This window comes from Notolabrus celidotus, chromosome 15, assembly GCF_009762535.1.
Source record: "Notolabrus celidotus isolate fNotCel1 chromosome 15, fNotCel1.pri, whole genome shotgun sequence".
Taxonomy (NCBI): domain Eukaryota; kingdom Metazoa; phylum Chordata; class Actinopteri; order Labriformes; family Labridae; genus Notolabrus; species Notolabrus celidotus.
Genome location: NC_048286.1, coordinates 8167985 through 8187235, shown reverse-complemented (window position 1 = coordinate 8187235; position 19251 = coordinate 8167985). Strand labels below are relative to the sequence as shown.

Below are 19251 nucleotides of genomic sequence, written 5' to 3'. Positions count from 1 at the left end.
CCTTTATTAGATAGAACAGCTGAAGAGAGGCAGGATAGGAAACATGTTGAGTGGGGGATGACATGCAGTGAAGGGTCGAACCAGAGACCACTGTGATGAGGTCTGTGGCCTGAGTACATGGGATGAGCACTTAAACAGCTTGCATTGTACTTTTTTGTCTCGTTCTAAAACCTCAGTAAATCCAGTGCACACATGGAATAACCTACATTGCCTTTAGATTCAGGTAGATCTGTTGGGGTCACATGATTTTCGAATCCCAGGCCCTCAAAGAAAAGAAGTCAGTGTGGAGGATTGTCAAACTAAAGAGTGCAATGAAAAGTACGAGCTGACACTTTGTGCAGCCTGGATGTAAAACATTGGTGAGCCTCTCCTGTGTTTTCACTGAAGCGCTGCAGGCTGCATTCATTTGTGAACTAAAGAGACATTGAATTCGGTTTGGAACACTTCTCATTAGTGGTATTGATTTCTTTACTAATGACATGTTGAGTCACCAGTTTCTGTGAGAGCAAACCACAGGGTGGAAGTAGCTGTGACTATACCCTCCAGCTCTGAGCTGTACACTGAGATTTCTTATTGATTTTACCACTGATGAATGACAGGACTGTATAGAGTAATAATAAAGCTCATTTACATAGTAATTACTAGTGTTTATAATCACTGCAGTTCTCAGTGCTCTATTTCACAGTAAAGTGACCGTCATAATTAGACATTTTCAGTGTCTGGCCTCAGGCTGCAGCTCAATAACTCTGTTTAAGTGGTGCTGAGGGAGAACAGGGTTTCTGATGAATTGCCTTTGGCTCCACTGTGTGGTGAACTGGACACAAAGCAGCCACGTTTAATTTAATGCCTGCTTTCATTGCACTGATTTAAAACAGGCTGTGATAAACACAGTTGGCCACTAGATGGCTGTAGAGAGCTGTCAGACTGTACCATCCTCTGTGCCTGGTGACAAATTGTTAGCCAGATCCACTAATCCCATAATAATGACAGACACCAGTGGTTAAAGTAGACACACAGCTAATGCACCAAAATACAAACACTCCTCCATATATTTACTCGTTAAGTTGCGATGGAGGAATAGATTATGGTGCTCTGCAAACAAATGTGATGTAAATTAAATTTTTATTCATGATTATACTCCCTGCACTTCCATTAATTCCATTAAGCTGGGATTTAATTGAACCACTGGGAGGTATTAAAGTCAAAGAATCTAATGCGGTTGGGTGCTAATTACTAATTAGAGGCAATTGCCACACCAGTTTTAGTCATCGGCTGTTTTGGCCTCAGGCGAGTGAGTCATTGCACACAACTTCCCCGATTACTTTATTATTGATTAGGGCCAGCACATTAGGTCTGCTGAATGCCACACGGAGAAGTTCCACCAGTGTTGCCCTCATTCAGTCCTAGAGAGAGACATTTTATCTGCAAATCTGATGTAAGAATCCAGCAATGCCTTCATTCATTTGATGTTTAATGGAGCAAAGTTTACTGATGCAGAGAGCCGCCGGTGGTGTCTTTCTACTTCTAAGAATGATCGAAAATAGCATTGTGAAAGTTCAAAGATATTAGAGAGGCTAATGACGCGTTACGTCATTTTCTATCTCACAACTCACTGTGTGCTTAGCTGTAAGAGCTGGAGGTGATTAATATTAAACAAAGATGTGAATAATAAATACTTGAAGATAGTTAAGCCACCGGCAAATTAAGAATGCTGTATACATTTCTGTTTTGTAGGAAAACGTGACTTTTATTACCAGAGATCTTATTAAATCATGTTTTCATTATGTTTGGCAGCTCACTGTGAATAATCAAAGTTTGGATACAGAAAGACAGATCAGCTGGCAGAGTTACTTCTAAATAAACAAGAAAAAAGAGCCTGTGTGATAGTCTTGCAGGGTGTTGCTGTCATGTTTTTTTTTTTACCTGCATCATATAATTGAATGTTGTTGCCAACATGTTGCCCTATAGCAGGTTAGAAAAGCTTTTTTTCTCTTCAGTTGATTCACAAAATGAAATTTCTGTGCTGAGCTGATGAAATTCAGCAACAGAAAAAAAGCTCAATGCGGAAAAACAGAAGAAACACAGACGAGTCTCTCTGGGCCTTTATTTTGAGAAAATAAAACAGGAGGATGGTGACGGAAACATCAAGTGTGACCTCTAGTAACCGATCAAATTCATGCTGAAGCAGCAGTGAAATGAGTCAATTGATTTTGGTCAGTATAAAGATATATTGATTATTCCTGCCAGTCATTTTACTAGAAATAAAACTCAACATTTGCAGGTTAAAGCTTCTTAAAATATAAAAATAACTTATTTCCTCTTTGGTATATATCTAATCAAATCCAGCTGTATTTGTATGGTACCTTTCATAAATACAATCATGCAGCTCAGAGAAAGGAACAAAATACAAAATGATAAAGATTTGAACAAAAAAAGATGATAATAAAATGTTTCGAAATAAAAAAAGTAGCTGCAGACAAGCCCACAAACAAAGGATGACCGGTCTGCAACTGTTGACGAAAAATATCCCATGGAAAAAACTCACCTCCCTCCTAAGACTACCAGCCGATGATTGTATAAAATATTGAAAAAATTTAACTTATACACCAGGGAGTGAAACCCGTCGTCTTTGTGTATGATAAACACTGTTCCGCACTAATGAATGGCCTAGAACCAACCTTGTTTTCGGTTTCTTTTGTTTTAATCTGAAATTACAATAAAAAGAAAGAAAAAAAGAAAGAAAATTCACAATTTTATTACATATAAACAGAAAGCTCTCCAGTGGCCGGTGCTTGTCTGTAAAATGTGAGGAGCATTTAAAAAGGAAGCTTTAGAGGACCTCAGTGACTCTGCTGGAACTTAAAATGACAGAAGATCTGTGATGTATGTATGGAGGAACGACGCTGGACAGAGCTTTAAAAACAAGTAAAAAACTTTACAATCATTTCAAACAGAAACAGGCAGTGCAGAGTTTCAAACCTTGGAGTTTGTGATCAGGTTTCTTTTTTAAGTTAAGGCCGACTGCATTAATAAAACCATAACCCAGAAGAATAAAGAATAAAATATATATATAATTTAAAGGATGGTTTGAGGCTGATGTTTGATGAAATAAGGAATTAAAATGTGTCACCCTTGGCTATCATATAGCTCCACTTAATCTTTTACACGGTAAATTAATTGGAAGTTAATCATCAGAAATTAAAGTAATAGTAGTTTCAGCCATGCTGGATTATCTATTAAATAGAATCACCATGGTCACGTTAAGAGTACGGTCAGAAAGTGACAGGAATAAGGATTTTATGCTCACATGTTACTCCGAACTGTTTTGATAACGCTCTAAAACAGCAATGATATTTACAACTAAGATCTCGGCAACTTTTACAATCTTAATTACCCTTAATTACCCTGTGTATTTACTGTTTAATCATGAAGAGGAGAGTAAGAAGCAAAGAAACTAATGGCTCACACAACAGCATTTACGGCCAAGGCCAAGTTGCAATACCTGTCCTTAAAAATCAAAAACAAAATCACAAGAGACACCGCAAACTAAGACAACAATAAAACAGATACAACACTACAGGATGCAAGATGCAATGAATACTACAAATATGTTTTTTTGTATTGTCTCAGCTGTCTTTTCTGGGTGGGAAAAAGACATGCACAGCTGGAGACGGAGGAGGCTGCAACTTCAAAATAAAGATTCAGATTAAAATTCATGCAAGTTTTACGTCCCTCCAGCACGACAAAAAGCACCAGGCTGGCTGCTGACATCCTAAATAGATCAGAATCACACATAAACACGGACAATACCTTGTATGTTTCATGTGGTGAAATCTCTGACGATGATTTTGCCATTTAGCAGTCAGGGCGATACTCCCCTCATGCAATCTTAACAATACTTTGCGATGGCCCTTACCTGGACTTAGCTCAGCTGGAGACACTTGTGATTCCTGAGGCAAGCTGCATGATCATATAGAACTTGAATCTGAAGATGTAAACGCTGACTCCAGCGGCTACTAGGAGTAATTCTACTGAATAGCATGCTTGTATGACCCCTTTTTGTGCATGTTGGACAGCTCAGGACCAAGACCCGTTCATACAGAAACCAGATGATAGCCAGATGTAAGATATGAAATAAAAATCACATTTGAGCACAAAAAATCCCCAATGGAGGTGATGGACACTGTGTCTTTACGAGACCTCTGTCCCACACGCACAGGTAAAATTAAATAAAAGAGCTTCATGAATCCTGAAAATGGGTTATAGTGAGCTCTGTGTGTTCCCCTAAGAGTGGAAAAAAGATCAGAGATGTCCCCTGAAACAAGCTGTTATTGAACATAGTGCTGCTTTAATCCACTTTTGTCAGCTCACTCTGCCATCAGATAAGTGATGGAGGATATTTTTGAGAAGATATATGTGTGTGTGTGTGTGTGTGTGTGTGTGTGAGTGTGTGTGAGTGAGTGTGTGTGTGTGTGTGTGTGTGTGTGTGTGTGTGTGTGTGTGTGTGTGTGTGTGTGTGTGTGTGTGTGTGTGTGTGTGTGTGTGTGTGTGTGTGTGTGTGTGTGTGTGTGTGTGTGTGTGTGTGCCGCTCTCACACCTCTCTGGTTCTCCTCTCAACCATCTCTAAACAGCAGATTTTGTACTCAGAACAGGCTCTTCCATTAAGTGAACAGCACTTGATAGAGAGGACGTTTTAATGGACTCCTCTTCATTATACATAGGCTTATCAGTTCAGTGACAATGTCTGGTTACTCACTGACAGCCAGGCGTGCTTTTGACCAAAAGATGTGTCCCAGGATAATAATTAATATGAAATTACATCTCAACAGTGAAAAAAGTGGATTTAATCTAATTTGTGACCTGCAGCAGTGGGTGGAGTCTACAACAATGGCTCAGGTGATCATTTTAGCAAATGTTAAAGGGAATTTGTGTGACCTAAAGACAGTAACTGCAGACAGCAGTGATGCAGCGCCTCAGGTGGGGAGGGGCAGCCATATCCATTAGAATCAGCTAAGTGGATTGAAAACCCCTCTCCCAAAGTCTCTTCATGCAAAATAAAGTGGAAAGTGGTGTGAATTGAATTAGAGCTCATCTCTTGTGCTAAGTGAGAGGGGTGGGGGGAAGGATCAGCGGGCATTCAGTGACATGTTTCCAATGGCAGAAAGAGCTCAAAGCACATTCAGGGCTCAGCAGTGGCTCGTCTCCCCGCCTGCCAACCCTGGCCCCCTGCTTCTTCTTTTTTTTCTTTCTGTGTCTGTTCCCGTCTGTCAGAACAGCTTCTACTCCACTGCTATGACATGGCGAGAGGAGAGAAGGGGGAGCTGAATAGAAAGCAATAAAGTCAGAAAATCAAGAAAGAAGGGCAAGGGAGCAAAAGCCAGAGAGCAAAATGTAGAGGAAAGTAAGTCGGAGGGAAGAAAAAGAAGAAAAAGGAGAAAGAAGAGCAGGTGTCTTCTCACAGCGAGTGGTTGGAGGAGAGCCACGCCGGTCAGCAGCTGTCTGACCTGATCTTTCTTTGATTAGACGAAGACAGCCACTCAGGTGCACCTCCACTCCACAGTGGCCTTTACCTGAGAGGCTTCTTCCCTGACTTTTTTTTAATCAGACTGTGATGCTGCAGAGAAACAGCACATGCATAGAAGTGTACAAAACAGAAGCAGTGCACTGCAATGTATCTTGTTGTTGGATCCAAACAGTTTCTGACAGGGTTTTGTCATATAGAGATTCAGAGATTGGTTCTTTTACTCTTCTGTAATTTAAGCTTAAAGTTGACACATGCGTAACTTTTAGAAAAACAGAACATAGGTAGCTACAAGAGGACATTATTACCAAAGTGTAGTGTGACAAATAAAATAGATAAAGATGAACTTAAATAAAATACCTATAATACATCACAAAAACAATATGAAAATAAATAATATTTGAATTAAAAAAATCTGGGGCTGTTTGGTAGAAGTTCATGGAGGACCTGTCGTCATGAACGGTCTGGACTTCCTCCAGAAAAGCACTGAAGTGGAACCAAATTTTCAGGAACTCCTCAGTTTTGTCCTTCAGAGCTAATTGGATTTGCCCAAGGTGGACTGGACACCTTCCGAGTCATTCAGTGCAAAATGTACTCAAGAGGTGTTTCATGTAGGGGTATCCCAATACTCATGTTTTTCTTCTAATTAGACTTTAAAGAAAGAAAGAGGAGAGAGGTTCAGCTCTCTGTGAAAGACTGTGAGTGAGCAGCTTGAATCCTATATCAGGCAAGACTTGGATATTTCACTTTTAAAACTCCTGAAACTGCTCTCCTCAGTTCCTGAACATTCGGGAGTGTGTGTTAGAAGTGTTGTTAAAAGAAGAGGTGATGCAACACAATTGTAAACAAGTTCCTGTCCCAACTTTTTTAAAGTGAATAGCTAATTTCTCTATCGACACATATTCCGGGTGAATTTTTTCACAACTCAGTAGTTAAGAAGATATCAAGATTACCAGTTTTCCTTAATAAGAGGCACAACTGATTTGACTGACAAACAGGAACACTGTAGCTGTTGGCGAGGAGGCTCAAAGCCCGCTTATTTACCTCACACTAGCTCGACAGACACTAGGTTGAGTTCAGCATTTCCAATATGGCACCCACTGACGAAAGGCTTCAAAACAGCGCTTCAGAAACAGACGGGTGACGTCACAGATACTAAAAAAAACTTGAATCGGACAAGTCTTCTGTTTCTGGATGTCTTAAACATGTCCAAAAAATGAGTCTGTGATGAAATTCAGAATATTTGTGAAGAATAAGTTTGAATTTTGATGTTTTAATTCTCTGGCTGATGGTCTGTTTGTTTCATTTTAAAAAAGGTTCTGTAATTTAGTCTGAAATGACAGCTAGTCATTGTCATAATCACCAGAATAAAGGAGTAAATGATGTATTTGTCTGAGATATCAGAGGCAGACCTGCTGTTGTCTTGAGTGTTTACAGCAGCAGGACGGTGTGAGCGGAGTCGACTTTACATAAACTACAGCTCCCACGCTCAGTGTAATGATATAGCATGTAACACAGTGTGGGGGTATGTCTCATTAATGTTTTTTAATGGACTTTGTTCGACAATGAAAGTATGAGCGCCCTGGTTATGGTTCTATATCTGAAAGGTCACAGGTTTAATACATCTTGTCTCACATTAATTAATGTTGATCAGTCTACTGCCAAGCTGTGACCTTTTTCAGAGTCCTTGAGCAAGACACCGTACCTCAACTTTCCTCATTAATCTAAGCTATTGACGCTGTAGTTCAATGCTATAAATTCAAATGGCTTTATTCCCAGCCCATAATTCACATATGTTTTGAGGTCAGCTTCTAAAGGCCTGGAAGAGTCCATCTTTTAACTCTGAACACTGAGCCATTCCTTCTCCTGACTACAGTTTATTCATCGTTGTAAACTGGCCTTGGACTCAAGGATACACATACAGAGTTTTCAAACGGAGTGTTAATAGGTTTTTTTCTGAAATGATTCCTCCGCACTTCAGTAAACATACTCTGAAGGTCTGTCTGTTTCTTAAAAAACACACAGAAAGACCGGAATGTGGTCCTTTCTTTGTTCTCTGACGAGATATGTCTCTTAAATTAACATGAGTTGTAGTTGTAGTTGCTGGGAACTACTACTTTTAGATGCAAATTCATACTTTTCTTAGTTCCTCAACATTTCGCAAATTTCATTACAAATGCCAGGAATACCGCCTGCCACCTCACTGATAAACTGCAGAGCCTGAAGTGGAAATCCGTCCATTTAAGATCATACAAGTGCAAGGAGTACAGCTCTCTACACCTCATCTCTGCCTGAAGACATGTGGATGCATAACTATATTAATAACACAACTGAATCTTTGATTAAACTTTTCAGTTGAATTATGGGTAATTTAGGTAGCACCAAAGGGGTATACCACAGAGAACCAGGAATCTGGCTCTCTTTTCATCTGACTGGATGACTAAGGTTACTTATTTTGAACTCAGAGTAAGTCACCATGGCTGTAATGCTTTTTTTTCAAAGGTTCAGCTTGAGATCGGCTGTAAGGCTTACTCAAAGACTGGGTTAGTTGAACACACTTTGTGGTTTACCTTGCAGGTTTCAACAAGAGCTAGAATTAGTTAAATAAACAAGACCATACATCTGGTCCTGCTCGTTGATTTCTGCTTCTTCGCAAATGAAAAATGGAGCCAATAGACGTTTTTCAACCACAGGAACTTCACCCCCGAACTAGGGACTTTACTCCTGAATTATGTGCGTTTAGACCAGAGGAACCAGGATCTAAATTTAGTTCAGGGTAGTTTATCTCCCTCCTGAAAAGCCCCTGCTTGGGGGGTAGTACTTTTCAAAGGTCCCGGGACTTTTGGGGGCAGGGCCTGCAATGCTGAACATGTCTGATTGGTAGATTACCTGCAGTGTTTTTTTCCCTCCCGCCATCAACGATAACATCACACGTGTGATTCACTTGATTTCTCTTTCTTTCATTTGTTTTTATTTGTTTTATCTTTTTTTGTGTTTGTACTTTAAAAAAAAAAAGAAGAAGCTGTGATTCACTTGATTTAGCAGCTTGTAACAGTAGTCTTCTCTTAACCCACCGCGAATGCATCTCTCCCGGTGTTACGTTTTTAAAAGTGTCCCTGTAAACTGGAGACCTTCAGCTGAACATAACACTGTTAGTGGAATTAAGGAGGAACCTGAAGTTCCTTGAGTGTCCACTTGAGGCTGTCTAAAAAAATCCCATGTTTACAGCAGAGTTAAAAATGTTCACAGCATGCTCAAACATTGGTTTACGTCTCTGTAGCTCATGTCTTTATTCATGACAGCTGCACAAGGGATTGAATTTTGTTTCGTAACTCATTTGTTTTGATTGCTCAGAGTTGTGTATAATCAGACATAATAAGGGGTTGGCTGATTTGACTGACAAGTGTAGCTGAGGCTTTTACCTCATCTCTTTCTCTGCTGGTTCCTAGAGTAGTTGGAAGTTAGTTGGAGTCAAGATTTCCAAAATGGCGACCCTTTAACGCCTCTTCAGAAACCAATAGGTAAAGTCACTGAGACTCCATCTACAGTCTATAGATAATATCTGAGAACATACTGAGTACATCAAACTGTTGCCTGTTCTGCATGCTAAGTGCTGTCAGGTGAGGAGCCGTGTTTGTTATCCACTTTCTTTTGGATTGAGGTTGTTATCATACTAAAAGCTTAGCTGGCAAAGAGCTACCACGATGACGCACTTTTAGAGCAGCGGCCTGATTCCATTAAGAGACGAGACGATGTTTTGTGTGTAGCATCAGCAGCACACATTAAGCGCGATAGTTCGTTTACCATTTCAGCAAATACAAAGTGATACTCACATGAGGATTGAAGTTGAATCTTAAGCTCCTTCTAACTCTCATTGATTGCTACTTTAGGGTTTGGAAAACTAACCATATTGCAGAGAGCATTGTGGGTAGTTCAGGGGACCTGGGAGTTTGGAGCACTACTGAAATGTTGAAGTTAAATGTGTTGATTATGTTTCTCAAACAATAAAAATTGGATATAGACTTAAAAACTGTATTTCTTAAGTCTGTTTTTTTCAATTGTTTTGTTCTTAAGATTGAAACACACAGGATCCTTTCCTTTCACATCAATTACTGTCACACTGAATGACTTATTTTTCATTTATCAAGTGGAAAAATTGCTTAATTTGCATCAATTTGCACTGCATATCATTGACTGTGCTTTGAAATGATCTGTCAATCATACACACCCAGGCTTTATACTCGCTGCCAACAGAAACACTGGAGTCTGTTCCTCTTCCTGACAGCTTTTCATCATCGCTGAATGATACCGTCCCACACAATAAGAGCTTCATATTTCTAAAGCCCAATTTATTTACTTCAGGTAAGTGCCAATGACTTCTGTTTGTGTGTTCTGTTTTCCAGTCCTGGGAACGGAGAGCTGGAAAAAGAGACGTACTGGTATGTGGATCAGCTGCCAGTGTCTGAGATCATCCATCAGGTAAGTGACCCGGGTCAGGCGGGGACACTCAAACCATGTGATGGAATTTTGTGCTCTTGCTGTCTTTTCCGCCTCTGGCATTGAAAGACGTTTATTCAGGTTCCCCTTTTTTTTTGTCATCCAAACTGTGTCCACCCGCGTCCTTAATTTGGACACAGAACAGAAAGTTATGTGCAACAATCCACCATCAGATCCTTTGTGTCGTTTCCATGGTGACAGCTCAAAGTGTGAAATGCAAGTGCCTCCCGGTCTCAGCGTGCAGGGCCACCGTGAAATCCAGCAGAATGGATAGGCAGCATTTTGGCAAGGAATTGTGCATTCACCTCATTCCCGAATGGATTGCGGCTTTCAGTCAGGCCGACCTTCACAAATGAACACCTATTCCTCCTCATTGCACCTCTTCGAGTATGTGTGCTCGGCATTCAAAATAATCTCCGGTTCTTTGTCATTCTCCAAGACTTTCCATTATGAGCCTTTAAAAATTACTATTCCTGTACTTCGCCTTCAACTTGTGCCTCAAAAAAAATGAGGAGGTCACATTAATCTTTGCTGCAGGCAAGAGAAAACATTAGTGTGGCTTAGATTGGGGACTCAGCTGCCACTGAGAGACCCACACCTTCATACTCTGTGGATTGGACACATTAATGTGACCATCTCCTCAGAATTATCTGAAGCAATACCTTCAAAAAGTACACAGTGTTCAAAGTTTATGGTGATCAGTTTTATTGAGTCTGTGTAATGGAGGTATCCTTTGTGTGTCCTGGTAATTGTGGAAGCTGGAGGTGTATATTGGATTTCACTCCGACAGCTGCAACAAGACATTACATGGAAAGCCACAGAATTGATTGCCTGTTATTGTCCTAATGTCTCCGTTAGTGTGCCCAATGTAGGGATGTGCATGTTGAGTTGGCTAAACAATAAAAAGTTGCCACCCTCCGTAGTCAGGACCAGAATTACTAGTTGGCTAAACAAATTATGTTGGCCTGACATACAGTCATATATTGTCTGAGCTGTAGTGCAGCCACTAGCCTCTTGCCTGAGCTGTATCTCCAGTTACTTGGCTACTGACAAAACTAAAGTTTTATGCAGGCTGTATTGATCCATGTGTAACCTGCACAAGGTTGTGGATGTGAACCTACAAGGTGGACTGATGGCTGGTGGTGCTAGCTCTGCTAATGGTCATCACATTCGATAAAACTAATTTGACATAGTTCATTTGCAGACTCTCTGTTTAATCAGTTGTGCTCAATTTTGACTGTTTTCTGAGAATTTTTGTAGGGTTAGTAGGATTCAAAACTTCAGTTTAACAAGTAGGACATTTCAAACATTCAAATTCTAAAACATCACTGAACCAGAATTTTTTTTTTTTAAGTTATATTTTTGGGGCATTTTCACCTTTAATGGACAGGACAGTTGGAGAGAGACAGGAAATGTGGGGGGTAGAGAGTTGGGGAAGACATGCAGCAAATGGTCGAGGCTGGAATCGAACCTGCCACCTCTGCGACATCTGCAACAAGGGCTATAGCATCTGTATATGGAGCGCACTTAGACCGCTAGGCCAACGGCGCCTCACAAACCTGAATTTATTAAAAGGAAAAATAAGTTTGTTTTATATCAAGCTCAATCACTCATATTAGCTATCCTCAGATTATAATTAGAACCACTTTAGCGAATCATTTCTCTCTTCACAGTAGTCAAACTTTTATTTTTCAGCCTTTCAGCTCATTGTTTTTGATTTTGGCTTGTTGTTTTCAGCGTTAGCAGGCAGCTGTTTTTAACACAAAAGGTCTGATTAAACCCACTCTACACTGCCTGTCCAGCACCAAAAAGCAGACAGTCACAGTTAGAGAGCACCTGTTAAACGGACTGCAGCATTTAGCTGCTTAGAGCCAGATCATTGTGATGATTTAATGAGTTGAACTGAAGAGTGAAACAGAGCAAAAAGGAAGCAAGTACTGGCCAAGTCAACAAAATTGTGCTTTCAAATGAATTGTCATGTGACTGCATCAGTAACGTGTTGAATATCAGTGTTATTCTAGACTAAAATGCTGTGATATTCACAACAGATGAATATATAAAGCTGTTTCTCCTTCTAGCCACTAGAAATGACCACATTAGCTGAATTTCTGTGAACACTTTTTGCTATTTCAATTAAAATTGTATCTTCTGTTGACATGATCTACTCTGATCTGATGTTTACATGCTTGAGGCACAGATCATGACCTTGGCCGCAAACCAGCTCACAATACATGACAAAAGAAGTGAAATACATGGTCAGCTACACGATGCCAAAGTGTGTTAACAAAAGAAAGTCATATAAGATGTACAGAGGAGACGAGGTGTGTGTGTCAGCAAATCAGTGTGTCAGTTGTTGGATGAGAGGAAGTTGTGTGGAGCATGATGTGGGGTGTCAAATAAACTACAAAGACATCTGACGTCAGCTAAACAAAACCATGCTGCCATGTGGAGAAGATGAGGGACAGGGAGAGAGCAAGTTGCCTGCCTGAGCTAAAATCTGGGACTCTGACCAGGTACTCCGAGGTGTGGCGATAACCCGCCCACCAGCAACCTGCAGGGAGACAAACACAGAACCAGCAAAGGAGCAAAAGGACAGAAACAGCAGGCCCTACACAAGTGGGAGGGACGTCACGGCAGCGTGACTTACGGCGCAACCCGCCAATGTGACATCAAAGCAGTGTGACACGATAATGGAGATGGAGGTCAAATGTCTGCTGTGTGGATTTGTTGCTTTCGTTGTACTCTTAAAGTTATATTTTTGGGCATTTTTGCCTTTATTGATGGGACAGCTGAAGAGAGACGGGAAATGTGGGAGTAGAGAGTGGGTGAAGACATGCAGCCAAAGGCAGAGGTCGGGAGTCAAACCAGCGACCGCTAGGATGATGACTATAGACTCTCTTTATGGGGCGCATGCTTAAACCACCCCAATCTTCATCTTATTTTAAATGAAATCAAATGTTCAAAAGGACCAGCGTTTCATTCTCCAACCAGCTTATGAGATCTGAAGTAACGAGAAACGAGCATTTGCAAATAGTCTGCCAGTCAGAATGAGCGTGTACATGGATGTTTAACAGAAAACAAGAGGAACACACCACCCCTTCTTTCCCTTTTTGTCTGATTGAAATGAATATCTGATCAGCAGTTTTATTCTGATCAAAGAGTTTATATGAGTCATTTTTATTCCGATCAGGCCATTTTGTGTTTATAATGAAGTCAAACACAGCATTAAAAAGCCTCCACGATAAGTTTTTGAGGAGTTATATCTTATATCTTATAAATGTCAAACATAAGCATGCTGCAGCAACCGTATGGTGCAATGGATGATGTTTTGTATTTAATCACGGGCAGGCTGCTCATATGATGTTTCATTGAGGACATTGTGGGACCTAAGGAGCTCCAAAACAAGCATCAAATGTGGTGTTTTTATCTTAGAACTGAGACACATGATCAACAATTGTCCTGTCTTCATGAAAAGATGTAAAATTATACCTTTGCTGTTTTTGATTAGTAAGCATACAATGAGGAATCAAATTATAATCCTGCAGCACAAAGTCAGTGATTGTTTCGAGGTAGATCTGTCTGCTCCTGGATCCGATACCAGGGACTAAAGCTGAGTTGGAGTCATCAATGTTCTGACTTGACAGTGATGTTTGCCTCCTGTATTTAGACAGATATGAATCTGTCGGTGTTGAGCAAAAGGTCAGCTGTAGCTGAACCAAGTAAGTGATGATTCTTTTCCAGAAATCTAAAAAGTCCTCAGGTCCTACTGCTGGAAACATCTACGTCTGATATCGACTGTAGTGCGGACAAAGGAGTCACAGTCAGTTGGCCTTGAGAAATGAAGCTGACCACAGGCCTGAGCCCTGTCGGACTCTTATTGAGTAACATGATGGGAAAGGGGAGGGTTCTCCACACCCTGCAGCACTCTGGGAAATTGATCGCCAAGGACTGACTTGAAAGCCTGGCAAACATTGGCCAGTTCTGGATCTGCTGTCCTCATAAACCGTTCCCATAATATTCAGTACACAGACACTATTGAAAGTCACAATAACACACCTCATTGAGTGTCGGCCGTCTGCTTCTTTGCTTCCTGACTTAGCTCTCTCTCTTTTTTGTCTTTCTTCTTATCCTCTCTATTCATCTTTGTAGATATTTTTCTGTCTTTCATGATTTTTGTCGGGCCCTTTTCCTCTTTTTTGGATGCACGTACAACTCACAAACACGCTCGTCAACCCTATGACCCCTGCCAGAGATTTCGATTATCGGCTCGCACTCCTGCTGGGCTGAAGATGGGAGTCCTGACAGACTGAGTCATCTCCCCCCTCCTCACCATAATCCATCTGCACTGCAGCAGAATGACCAATGTCCATGGAGCCTATTGACAGCTCTCCTATTTTTGATTAGCTGTCATATTGTGTGCACAACTCCCTGAGATCTCTTTGTCCACATGTGCACAGCGTGGCAGCGGCCTTTTGTTGCCGCTGATTAGACGCACTCATCTGAAGAACTGGATGTGATTGGAAAAAGATTTGATTGCATCTTATAAGATTTCATGTCTAAAATGTTCCCAAGTGGCTTGTAGCTGATTTCTGTTTTGCAACCTACAAAAAAAATAAAAAAAAAATCTCCTCTGTGTTTATCTTCTAAGAGAAACATTTTCATTTGCCAGGAGACCAGGCGACGGCTTGTAAATAGAAAAGTCATCAGAGTGACTGACAGTGGATATATAAGACAGCGCTGTATAGCGTCTGTATACAAACCTCCCCTCATTGTGTATGTGGTTGTGTGTATGTGAAGAGTTGATTAATGCCCTGTCACTGTTGGCAGTTGTCTTGCATGTGGTGACAGGGTGAGTCCCCTCCTCCTGCCACCTTCCTTTCCCAGCCTCACACATCTCATCACGCTGCCAATGCTTAATCACAATATGCCCGGCTCTGAGAAGCAGGAGAGCTCTTTTTGTCCCTGACTCTCTGGTGTGTATTCTACCTTTTTCCTACCTTACTGCTCTGCGTCCCGGTCTCTGGCGTCAAATTGTTATTTGTTCTTTTGCCAGCTTGACGCCTCACACCATATGGCTCCAGAGAATTGAAAATAAAAACACTAAAAATTAATGCTCCACCTCTCTGCAGGTCTCCCGTCTCTCACTCAGCCTGCATCACTGCTCCTTTTCAAAAGTGGGAGAAAGAACTGTGTGGATTATTGGCCAAACTAACATTAAAAAAACTCCTGTTTGTTCATAATAATAAGAATTAGTCTTATTGCATTTATTGTCCTATGAAATCATTTTTTTTTATTTATAGAAACTTATTTTATTTTCCTGATACAGAGATAAATAAATATTTAAATCTCATTTATAAGTTACTGAGGTGAAAATAGCAGAGTGGGGCGCTGGTGTATTTCAGAGTGTACACAGGTTACATTCCTCGATGCATCGGCTGCTAATTAGACTCCCAGCCTCGGCCCCTATATGCATGTCTGCTCCACTCTCTCACATTTCCTGTTTCCCTTCAGCTGCGCTATCAATAGAAAATGCAAAAAAAAAACAGGAATATTATTTTTATATTCGATTGTGTTTTTGTTTGTCTGTTTGTTTGATTTTTGGGTGTTTGGCCCATTTTGCTTTACGTCTAACTAAAGTTGTAAAACTATTCCTACCGGATCATTTACATACAGGACTTTGGATACGGTGCAGATGTGTATCACCCATAGACTGCATAAATAATGGACGTAGTATCCATGATGTCACATATCTGTTTCTGAAGCACTGTTTTGAAGCCAATCATTGGCAGGAACCATATTGGATATGTTGAAGTCAACCTAACTCCTCTCGCGGTAAAGAGGCGGCTTTGAGCCTCCTCGCCAACAGCTACAGTGTTCCCGCCTGTCAGTCAAGTCAGCTGTGCCTCTCATTGGAAAACTCGTAATCTCAATATCTTCAAAATTCACCCCCCGTACAGTGTGTGCCTTTTGAGAAATGAGCTATCTAGACTACACTCGTTTTTTGTACCAGGCTGTAAACATGTTTATTTCTGTTGTAAAGATAGTTTTTTTTAAATTGGTGTGAATGTGGTTTCTGGTACTTCCGGAGCCAGCTTCAAGCGGATCCTCAATGAACTGCAGTTTTTAACACTTCCGCATGGGCTTCAATACTGGTGGCCAGAGGATGCCGCTTGGTACCACCCAAATGTGCATGAGAAAAATAAACAACTTTAAATCTGAGTTCCTACATGGACTGAAACATCAACACAGCATGCTTAGTCTCCGATGGCATGCCCAACAAACTAGAAACAAGAGTTTGAAGATCCCCCGCTGTCGTTAGAGTCTTCTGTTTGGAAACACTTTGGTTTCCAGGTGAAACACTACAACAGAGAATGACATGTGGATAAGATAAGAGTGGTGACATTGTTTTGTAGCGATTGGATACCTCTCTGGCAACATGCCCAACTTGTTCACCCATTTGAATCAGCGCCATAGGATCATAATTGTCACAGCAACTAGGAAAACAAAACACTGTAAAGCAAACCTGATTCCCTTTCACCTTTAAACAACCTTTTGTTGGTAAATCTGAGTGGGCCAACGCAGAGAATCTACTGTCATGCTCAGCTGTTGAGGACACAGGATTCAAACTTAGTTAAAGGTGACTGAGCTGTGATATGAAACTACTTCTTGTCTGCATTTCAGCAACATGTAAAGTATTACCAGCCCTTTATAAACGAACAGAAGCTAGCTGCTATTGTGCGCAACTTGTTCAACTCACAATTGATGGACGGACATCCAGAGTTATCAGTGCTTCTAGGTTGATTCTGTGCTCAAAGGGCAGAAAAAAGGAGTTAGCTCAATTAACCCAGAAGTAATAGAAATATTTCACTCCTTGCAAATGATTTAGCACAGATTCATCTGCTTCTTTGACTGTCTAACTGCCTTTTCTGAGGTTTGATATGTGTGGATCGTACTGTGCAGTGTCCCCGCTGTGCATACTTTCTGCTCTTCTGTCCTGTTCTGCACAACATAAATCTGCTGCAGTTTTGACCTTGGCGAGTTACAGTTTGGTGGGGTGTTTCAGACCTCCCTCAACGACCATTAGCGTCCTGCATGGCCGTATTAATTAGCTCCAATCAATCAGGTGGGTAGTCGTTAATTGATTTTACTTGTGAATTGAATACGCGACACAAAGCGTGTGTAATGGCAGCTGGCTGCTTTAGTCTCTGTCTCCGTCCTTGACAGAGCGATGTGAATGCTTCTGTCAGTGAAGGTCAGCATGCACTCCATGTTTTCTGCACCCTTGTCTTCCATTTCTCTATTTTCTAGTTCCGTTCCTTAATGTTTTTGTCCGTCTGCCTTTTTCATTTTTACCTTTCACTTTTCTTAAAAGGCTCCATTCTTTTCAAAAATGTTTAGTGAGTCAAAACATCTCAAACACTTAAGAGAGCAGACTCATATTTGGTGGCCTTGATTTCCATCCAAGCCTTTTCAGTTTTGGCATTCAGAGTGGTTATTCAACAGATTTAACCATTAGGCCTGTTATCATTTAGTCATTTCAGCTATTAGCTAACAGACTGTTGGAAAACTTACAATCTGAAAAAATGATTTAGTGTTGAAACTCTTCTTGAACTGTATATATCTTCACAGATGTGAGGATTTCACGTGTTGGACTGCCGGTCCGTCATGGAGAAGAAACCTTTTGAAAAAGGCACCTGGTACTCCAGCAACCTGAGAGTATCTTATATTCATGGTTTACTGTAGACCAGAGCAAGACTGACACATGGGCCAGGCTCATTCATCAGTCAATGACAGATACAATATGTGTGTGCAGGTTGAGTTAATCAAAACTGAGAAATGTTAAATATGACAACATTATGTATGACAGCAAGAAAAAACACTTTAATTAATCTGCAATGAAGGGACTGACAAATATGGTTTATGACAGCAAAATTAAAAGTTGTCAGTGTTTCTGACCTCTAGACTGTCCATCATTTTTTTCCATAGTTGATTACAGAGGGAACTTTTTTAAAAGGTTTGCGTACTTACATTTTTAAACCCTAACATTGGCATTTTAGTAGTTTTTTGGGGGGAATAAGTAATTATGTTTGTGAGAAGGTGTAAACACATCACCATACCTCTACTCTGGTTTGGAGCAAAGCCAGGCTCTATAGAACATCCTGCTTAGTCATCTTTTTTACTCTAAGCTGAATTATAATTGAGCATCACTCTGTACAGTCACAGTCACAGTCACAGTAACAGTCACAGTAACAGAAACAGTAAGAGTAACATATCAAGTGAAAAGAAGGGTCATGTTTTCAGACTTCCTTACAAAGAGCTGTCTTTTTGCCACCAGAGGAGGCCACTGAACAGAACGCAGCTTTTAGGCACTTCCACATTTGTTGAATCGAGGCTCCATTCCCATCTTGAATGGGTTTTCATTTCTAATGTTTTTTTTCCCATTACACATTGGGCCCTTGATGTTGCACTCAGTACATAAGATACTGCATATTACGATTTCATACCGGGCCACACCATACAATACAATATGATACAATATGATTTGACGAGATACAGTATAATACAAAATATTACGATACAACACCATACAGTACCGTATGAAAAGATATGATACAATATGTTACGCTGTTTTGGGTTTTGAACATTCTATTACATATTGCGTTGTAGTTTGTTAGGTTATGTTACGTTATACTAAGTTAAGCTATATTACGTTGTGTGGCGTTATGTTACGTTGCATTGTGTTTTGTTGTGTTGTGAGGCGTTATGTTATACTACGCCACGTTGCATTGCGTTGTTGCATTGCGTTGTTGCATTGCGTTGTTGCATTGTGTTGTTGCATTGCGTTGTTGCATTGCGTTGTTGCAATGCGTTGTTGCATTATGTTACATTGCCAAACGCAATTTAGAGTTTAAGATGCTTTAGCTTTTATTTGAGTGTTAAATGGCCCTTCCAGGGCCTGTTTATTGGTGTCAATTGGTTGCAGTTATTGGTTTAAGGGTTCCTTATCAAAGGTTTAATTTACAAAATGCATCTTGTTTGTACGTAGCCATTAATCACAGGGAATAAAAGACACTTGATTTGATAGTGAAACTACTAAATTGTTGATTAAATGTGGGTAAAAGCCGTCTCCATCTTTTCTCTTCACATTGTTTCTTTCCCTCTCCTCTGTCTTGACATATGCTCCTCTGTCCTCTGGCTGTGCTGACGTGGCTTCCTGTCAAAGTCGATCCGTC

General features: G+C 40.6%; 1 protein-coding gene across 1 annotated transcript in view; it reads left to right on the top strand.

Annotated features, from left to right (window-relative positions):
• Nucleotides 1–19251, top strand: part of pigk (phosphatidylinositol glycan anchor biosynthesis, class K) — a 44220-nt gene that overhangs the window by 12409 nt on the left and 12560 nt on the right. Inside the window, exon 10 of the mRNA XM_034703428.1 lies at nucleotides 9925–10000. Within this exon, the coding sequence (XP_034559319.1) occupies nucleotides 9925–10000 (76 nt within the window). The remainder of the gene's footprint in view (nucleotides 1–9924; nucleotides 10001–19251) is intronic.